The sequence below is a fragment of the Sinocyclocheilus grahami genome, unplaced genomic scaffold, assembly GCF_001515645.1.
Source record: "Sinocyclocheilus grahami isolate Dianchi unplaced genomic scaffold, SAMN03320097.WGS_v1.1 scaffold3503.1, whole genome shotgun sequence".
NCBI classification, from domain to species: Eukaryota; Metazoa; Chordata; class Actinopteri; order Cypriniformes; family Cyprinidae; genus Sinocyclocheilus; species Sinocyclocheilus grahami.
This window is the reverse complement of record NW_015508622.1, coordinates 11,670-19,009: the sequence shown is the minus strand read 5'-3', so window position 1 is coordinate 19,009 and position 7,340 is coordinate 11,670. Positions and strand designations below refer to the sequence as shown.

At 38.7% G+C, this 7,340-nt stretch overlaps 2 protein-coding genes across 2 annotated transcripts in view; both read right to left on the bottom strand.

Annotated features, from left to right (window-relative positions):
* The window catches only part of LOC107576325 (gamma-glutamyltranspeptidase 1-like), a 5,153-nt gene extending 1,778 nt beyond the window's left edge, over positions 1-3,375 (bottom strand). Inside the window, exons 1-4 of the mRNA XM_016262521.1 lie at positions 3,263-3,375; positions 2,908-2,966; positions 2,588-2,752; positions 2,352-2,482 (exon numbers count right to left, since the gene is read on the bottom strand). Of these exons, the coding sequence (XP_016118007.1) occupies positions 2,352-2,482; positions 2,588-2,752; positions 2,908-2,933 (322 nt within the window). The 5' untranslated portion in view covers positions 2,934-2,966; positions 3,263-3,375. The remainder of the gene's footprint in view (positions 1-2,351; positions 2,483-2,587; positions 2,753-2,907; positions 2,967-3,262) is intronic.
* A 1,801-nt stretch (positions 3,376-5,176) lies between these two features.
* LOC107576324 (stonustoxin subunit beta-like) lies at positions 5,177-6,915 on the bottom strand. The gene is made up of 3 exons (XM_016262520.1): positions 6,908-6,915; positions 6,332-6,378; positions 5,177-6,256 (listed from the first exon to the last, which is right to left on the bottom strand). The coding sequence occupies exons 1-3, from the start codon at positions 6,913-6,915 to the stop codon at positions 5,727-5,729; spliced, it is 585 nt and encodes a 194-aa protein (XP_016118006.1). The 3' UTR covers positions 5,177-5,726.
* Positions 6,916-7,340: the final 425 nt, after the last annotated feature.

The window sequence follows — 7,340 nt, the reverse complement described above, 5'->3', positions numbered from 1 at the left end:
CAATCAAACAGTTGCTGATAGCCATGGACTTCCATAATATATTTTTTCCATATACTATGGAAGTCAGTGGCTACCAGCAACTGTTCAATTACCCATGGACTTCCATAATATATTTTGTTTCCATACTATGGAAGTCAGTGGCTACCAGCAACTGTTCAATTACCAACATTCTTCAAATGATCTTTTGCGCTCAACAGAAGAAAGAAAATCATACAGTTGGATGAGTAAATGATGACAGAATTTTCATTTTTGGGTGAATTTTGACTTTAAGTTGATATCACTGGTGTACAAGCCCTAAGCCTAACCTAAACATAAACCTTATATTCGGCCCTAAAATCTGGTTGATTAAAAAAATTTTGTTCGAGAACTAGTAAAGATGTTGAGCCAGAAAACTGCTGGGTAAAAACACATATAGTGCACAGTATAAATGAGTACACACCCTCTGAAACTGAAATTTAGCAGTTACTCTTTACTTAGAAGACATGTTAGGGTTCTTTAGAGATATGATATTCCAGCACGTCTGCTTGATGAATGAAAGAAGAATGTTAAAATTATTCAGGAAAATACTTTTTTTTTTTGATAAAATGTTGTCTTGCTAAAATGAGTACACCCTCCTGAAAGTTACTAAATAAAACAAAATAAAAATGTATGGTGTAAGGATAAGGCAGGTTTTGATCAACAGGTTTTTCTTGGCAATTAAAAGTGTTATATAGCCCACTGAATAATGCTCAGACGTAATGCTGACAACAACGAAATCACTTGGGAGAGAACTGTCTGGAGATTTATTTCTTATCATAAAAGAGGACACTAGAACAAGAGGAATACCAAGTTATTGTTTTATGTGTGAAAATATAGCCAAAGTAATACAGAAATTCAAAAACGATGGACTTATGAAAAGGCCCCTGAAATAATTAGGTCTTCACTTTAAGTTTTCATTTAGTGACGAGTCTCAGAGCCGGCAAAAGCTATGATAAGAGTGACACTTTATCTCTCAGAGTCAGACGCAGCCTGCAGAAGTGACATGCATGGTTGTTTATCCACACCAGAACTAACTACTGTAGCCAGAGCATGATAAACTCATCTAACCTTTTCTAAGGCCCATATTTACAAAATATAGACTTCTGGGAATCCATACTCTGGTCTCATGAGACCAAATCAATCATTTCAGATCTAACAGCGTCCAAAATATTCTGGTGTTGCTATAGAGGAGGAGTACAGAGAGATGTGTCTGGTTTCCACAGAGATGTTCAGTGGTAGTAAAGCACTTATATAGGGATGCATGGGTGCTGAAGGTATCATCAATTCACACACCACTGTACAAAATACCAATACAATAACCTAAAAACAAAAGATTCTACTCTCTCCTGATGCCCTGCATTGTTGGGCATTTTTTGAACATGACAATGAAGATACTCATGCTCCCAAGGTGAAAATCCTTCAGTGGACATGTACACTCTTAAAAATAAAGGTGCTTCACGATGCCATAGAAGAACCTTTTTGTCTAAATGGTTCCATAAAGAACCTTTAACATCTGAAGAACCTTTCTGTTTCACAAAAGGTTCTTTGTGGCGAAAGAAGGTTCTTCAGATTACAAAAACGCAAGAAAGAGATGGTTCTTTAAAGAACCTTTGACTGAATGGTTCTTTGTGGAACCAAAAATGGTTCTTCTATGGCATCGCTTGAAGAATTTTGCCACGATTTGCTTGACGTAGGGTGTCGTGGGGATTCGCAAACGACAATGGGCGTCGGGACGCAAGATTCCATCGTTTCAGCTCGTGTAGTGTGTCATAGTAGACGACAACCAAATCTGCGTCTGCGATGCTTCACGACATCACGACAGAAAGACTAGCATGTTTAATTTATTTTCCGTCTTCCACGACGAGTTCTGTCACATTGGTGACGTTGACCAATAGCAGCTCTTTCAGACACAGGTTTCAAACATGGCGAAACGAAGGAGAGATGATGGTGCTGCTAGGTGGAGTTATGAGATGGAGGAAAGGTTCGTGGAGCTGTGGCAACAGTACACCTGCTTGTATGATCTGTCATCCAGGGACTACCACGACAGAACAAAGAAAGAAAAATGCTGGCGAACGATAGCGGAAGCGCTTCAGCAATGTTTACACTCTTGTTTTCCGGAAGTCAGTCGCTAGTTCCGCCTTCTCGATGACATCACGTGAGTCGTTAAAGATGGCACGCGATGAATGGTCGGGAAGCAACGTGTAGTCTGACATGTCTCTTGTCCACGACACGACAAGATTTTAGGAGTCAAAATCATGTAATCTGACACAGTGACTATCGTGACCGACAAAAATATTGTGTAGTCTGAACCCGGCATAATAAGTCTCACGTACCTGTTGATACATTGTATATGGTGAAAACCCCCCCTCCTCCGATGCCCATACTTTGAGCATTAACCAGACTCACACACAGCAGAGCAGCGATAGCAGCATCAACTACTGAACCATCACGCTTCAGCATGTCCCTGCAAACACAAAGAGCAACAACGTAATCTTACCACTGCAAAACTCTCATCGCTCATGCAAGTAATCTCTCTCAGAAACATAAATGTGGCTCTTTGGAATCATACCTCCCGATCTCAGAGCAAGTCCCGGCATCCGCTGCCACTGCTGCTTTATTATAGCACTTATCAGAGGGTTGCAGAGAGACTGATTGTATCGGACTGATTTTCACTATCTTAGTGATTGTGATTATCACTATCAGAATCAGTACAATCACAATTATTGCAAAGCATCTGAAAGCAGACCACCAGAGTTTATGATAATTATTTATCATACAAACAAAATTCAGATCTGTGGTTTCATTCCAAATACTATCAATACTGTACAGCATATATAGTACTATATATTATTTGTGTGCATGTGTGTGTACATGTACATGTTTCATCACCTTTTACATGTGAGACAACCCATCATAGAACAGCCCCTGTCCACCAGTTTGAAGAAACTCTTAAAAAAAAAATTATAATAATAAAATAAAAACACTGTGGTATAAGTCTGGTAGGCAGCGTAAAGTATAATTTATTTGAGGGAAAGTTATGATGAGAAGTTTCACTATTGGGACATCTATCCCTTTAATTTGTGCAGGAGTACAGCAGTTGCTATATGCGTTTCTATTAAGGATTATTATTTATTTTATTTATTTATTTTTCATTCTGTTCTGGTTTCGGAGTCTCCTTTCCAAAATGTTATAAGAACAATTAAAAAAGTCATGCAATTAATAAATAAAATATGAAATATATTACCGTAGTCAGAGGAGAAGTTGAAAAAAGACTTGCAGTGGTGGTGCAGTATATTTGTCAGATAACAAACGGGTAAATATTACACAAGGCAGTACAGCTTCCTGCTTCCTGTTCGTGCTTGCTATGGTGCTAAGCGGGTTGCCTTTGCAATTATGTTGAGCTTTTTTGAAATAGTAGGCCTACTCTTTTGTGCATACAATTCTCACTGTTATATAAACTGCTAGATTTAATTCTGATATTATCAAATATTAGCCTATTGGTGGTGTTCTAAAACTAAATATATTAAGCATACAAATGCAGTCATTTCATATATTTTTCATTTGTAAACTGAAGATCAATATGAGGGAGGCAAAGGTGTATACGAACTTTATCCCAGCAGTCAGCAGTATCCCCTTTAATCCCAACATATAATTCAGTTTTTATGTGCAAACTAGGGTTCACGTGCAGTGTGTGACATGACATTTGTTTAAAACCACACATGCTTTGTATGTGCAGCTCGCACATGTGCATCGAATGTTTTTTTGCCCTGAATAGTTTGTCCACAAGGGGGCAACTTTGACATGGGTATTTGTTTCACAGTCAAAAAAAGAGACAGGACATTAACAAGAATGCACATCACACCTCTGTGTATCAGTTTGCACTGGCTACCTGTAGCTGCTCGCATAAAATTCAAGGCATTGATGTTTGCCTACAAAACCACCACTGGCTCTGCACTACTTTATCTAAATTCATTACTTCAGACTTGTGTGCCACTAAAAGCTTGCGTTCTGCAAATGAACGTCTGGCACACTTTATTGTGCCATCCCAAAGAGCATGGTGCAGGACTTTTCTCTCTTTTTTAACTGATGGGGGCAACAGTATAGTATATGTGCTAGTGAACATAGTGCATAGTCAGTACATGAATTTCATTTGTATTTATGAGTACAGTCAGCAGTTCAGATCAGGCAGGTTGCTTGTGAATCTTTAGCAATGGGAAAAATAGTTTTACCCGGGTGATAACTTACAGTGACATGGCTACACGCAGTGTGCACAAGACAAGATAGTGATCTGTGTCATCAAAAAGAGTCAAGAGGCATTTATTTGTCATTTGCACAGTTATAATGCTTGTGACAAGGCTCAGACTTGCAGTAGCATTAACAGGACTACACACAATTTTTTCAAGTTTTTTATTAAAAGTCAAATCGACAACAGGCAAACTGTACGGGCTAATATTAAATGAAACATACAAACAGACTCCAGACTCATTGTCCTTTCTTTTATCCTCCACATGCCCTTCGCTCTGTAGGCACTCATATTGTGGATTCCATGTGGTTGGGTATACAGTGATTCTCTTGGAGTGGCTTTTTGTTTTGCTTTACCCTTTTGATTATCATACTTTTTTCTTTCGGCATTACAAGCCAATGGCCAGGCTTCCCACAACAGTGCCAAGCTTCAGGCAGCATTTAACATGACTTCATGTTAACATTAATTCAGTCTCCTAATACATGCAGTAGGATTGTACAGAAATATGTGTCCATCAATTGAGAATAAGGGGTTTGAGCCTTCAGAACTGGTTGTGAGGGAGGTGGCAAGGCAGTACATATAGCTTTCAGCGTGGCCAGATCCACTGGTTTGATTAGAAAATCTTGTTCAGTGTGGATAAGTGGCATTACTAACCATCGGGTGAGCAGGCGATTGCAGTTCCAGCTGCAGGGACGTCACTCAGTTCAGCCACTTCAGTTTTATTTCTGATTTTCCCCAGTGTTTTGCCATAACAGCCCACATGCCAAAGGATTCATGCTTATATTTGACACATTTAGTGTGATCTAGTTCATCACATATGAAAGGTTACAAAGTTTTAAAATTGTATTTGTCATAAATAAATAAACAAACAGCTCTATTTCTTCATATGACACTTTATTAACATTGTCTCTCCTTTCAAACAGAAAGTGTGAGTCTGTGATACAATTGTGAATCTTCACAGTTTCTCTTTTAGTTGCACTTATGGAAGTTGTCCTCCATATCTTGATGAAGGGGAAGCTAATGCACTGAACATCACTTTTTTCAGTTTTCAGTCAAACACAGCCCAGAAATTTCAACAACTTCAAACTCACAGCCTAGTGCTCTATATTTAATTGATGACTATTCATATCTAGGTGTACTGTACTAATAGCATTTTATTAATTCATTTTCTTGCAGTTGTGACCTTGTAACTCATAATTTGACATTTTTTTTCTGTACATCTCATAACTGCAGCTGTTTATTGCAATCTGACTTCATCTCACAACGCAACTTCATACATTACAATGTGACTACAGCTTACATTTGTAACTTTATATCTTGCAATTGTGACTATAAATTGATGTCATCATTGTGAGAGAGAAAGTTGCCAATGCAAGATATACAATTGCAAATACCTTTTACTTGTTTTGCTCTTATGTGGAAAGTGGCTTCTGTAAGTGCTTCTGTGGTTCTTCACAAGGGGTTGTTAAATCTGACACAAAGACACTGAAGATTCAGGATAAACCCCAAATCCAGCATAGAGGGGTTCAGTGAATGTGGTGTTGAATGTGTGTAAGTGTGTGAGTGTGTGTGTGTCAGAGACGCTGTAGAAAGACAGAGTGCCGGCAGAGCAGTCCAGATACACTCCTAGTCCATTAGAGCGGGATGAAGGGCCAAATACATCAGTGCTGTTTTTATTGTGCCAGACAGTATACGTCGTATCAGAACAATACATACTCCAGGACTTTTCATTGAATCCAAACGAACAGTCAATCCCACCTTTCCTGCTAATTCCTTTATATGTAATCCCTACATTGCCTGAGCCTTCCCATTTAACCTCCCAGTAACAGCGTCCAGTCAGACTCTCTCGACACAGGATCTGCTCCCGATCATAAAATCTGTCTGGATGATCAGGATACGGCTGATGATCTTTCACATATGTTGTTTTTTTGTTCCCTTCAGACAGAATGAGTTGAGTGTGTGCTGTGTTTGGATCCAGTTTAAGATCACAGGCATCTGGACACAATAAGTGAGATCACATCATATGATATAATTAAATATGCACATGAGTGTGTGTGTGTGAGGACTTACATTTTCTCAGTCCTGGTTTGAATCTGAAATGTCCTTCATGGTCAAAACTGAACAGAGACAAAAACATACACACAAACAAAAATGTTATAGTATGAGGGAAGACTGTTAAATTAGCACATTTTGTCTTTTGTGGTTATTTTGGTTTTCCTCATCAGTCTCTCACTATTCTCACCTTGGTCTTGGTTATCTAGTGATCTTGTAAATGTAAGCCCCAGTGTTTGCTGTGTTGGTTTGTCAGTATATGCTTGTTTTCTTGAATCTCACTACACAAAGTTTATTGCCATATGTTGTGTTCTTTTCATAGCAAAACTCAAACTAAACAACACAATGCTAATGAGGTGCACAAACTACAAGGCCTTGGTCAAGAGGCAGTCTCGACCAACAGCAAAAAAAAACCCTTTCTCACATAGATTCACATGAGAAATACCAGAGATTTTTCCAGGAAAGGAGATCCAGCTCTCTAAGGTGTAAGGGGTTTGAACTCAGAGCTGAAGACAAATAACCACAGCCTTCCTCTGTCACCATACAGCCTGATAACCTAAAAAAAAACCACTCTCAGATCATCTAGAGACACACATCAACATTATGACCGACTGACTATATGATCTCTTATATGTTCTTAAATACCTCAGTATCTGCAGCTGACAGTTTGGACTCTTCAGTCCATCAGAGAGCAGCTTCACTCCTGAATCCTGCAGGTCATTGTTACTCAGATCCAGCTCTCTCAGGACAGAGTTTGAGGATTGTAGAGCTGATGACAAACTCTTACAACAGTGAGCAGTGATATTACAGCCAGCAAGCCTAAAAGAGATTAAAACAAATTAAAAATAAATTATTAACCTCATTGAACAACTGGTATTTCAATAATATTAGCTTCATTCTCTAAAAGGCATTAAACTAAATGTGATTAAACACTCACAGAGCTTTTCTGCAGTTGCTAACAGCTGGTATCAGTCTTCTTCTGCCCTCATCTGATGTGTTGTATTTCTTGAGGTCCAGCTCATCCAGC

Excerpts from the sequence above, each read along its gene's own strand:
- LOC107576324 (XM_016262520.1), bottom strand. Across the intron at positions 6,257-6,331 it reads CAAACCAGGACTGAGAAAAT|ATGCCTGTGATCTTAAACTG; the intron begins GTAAGTCCTCAC and ends TATTGTGTCCAG.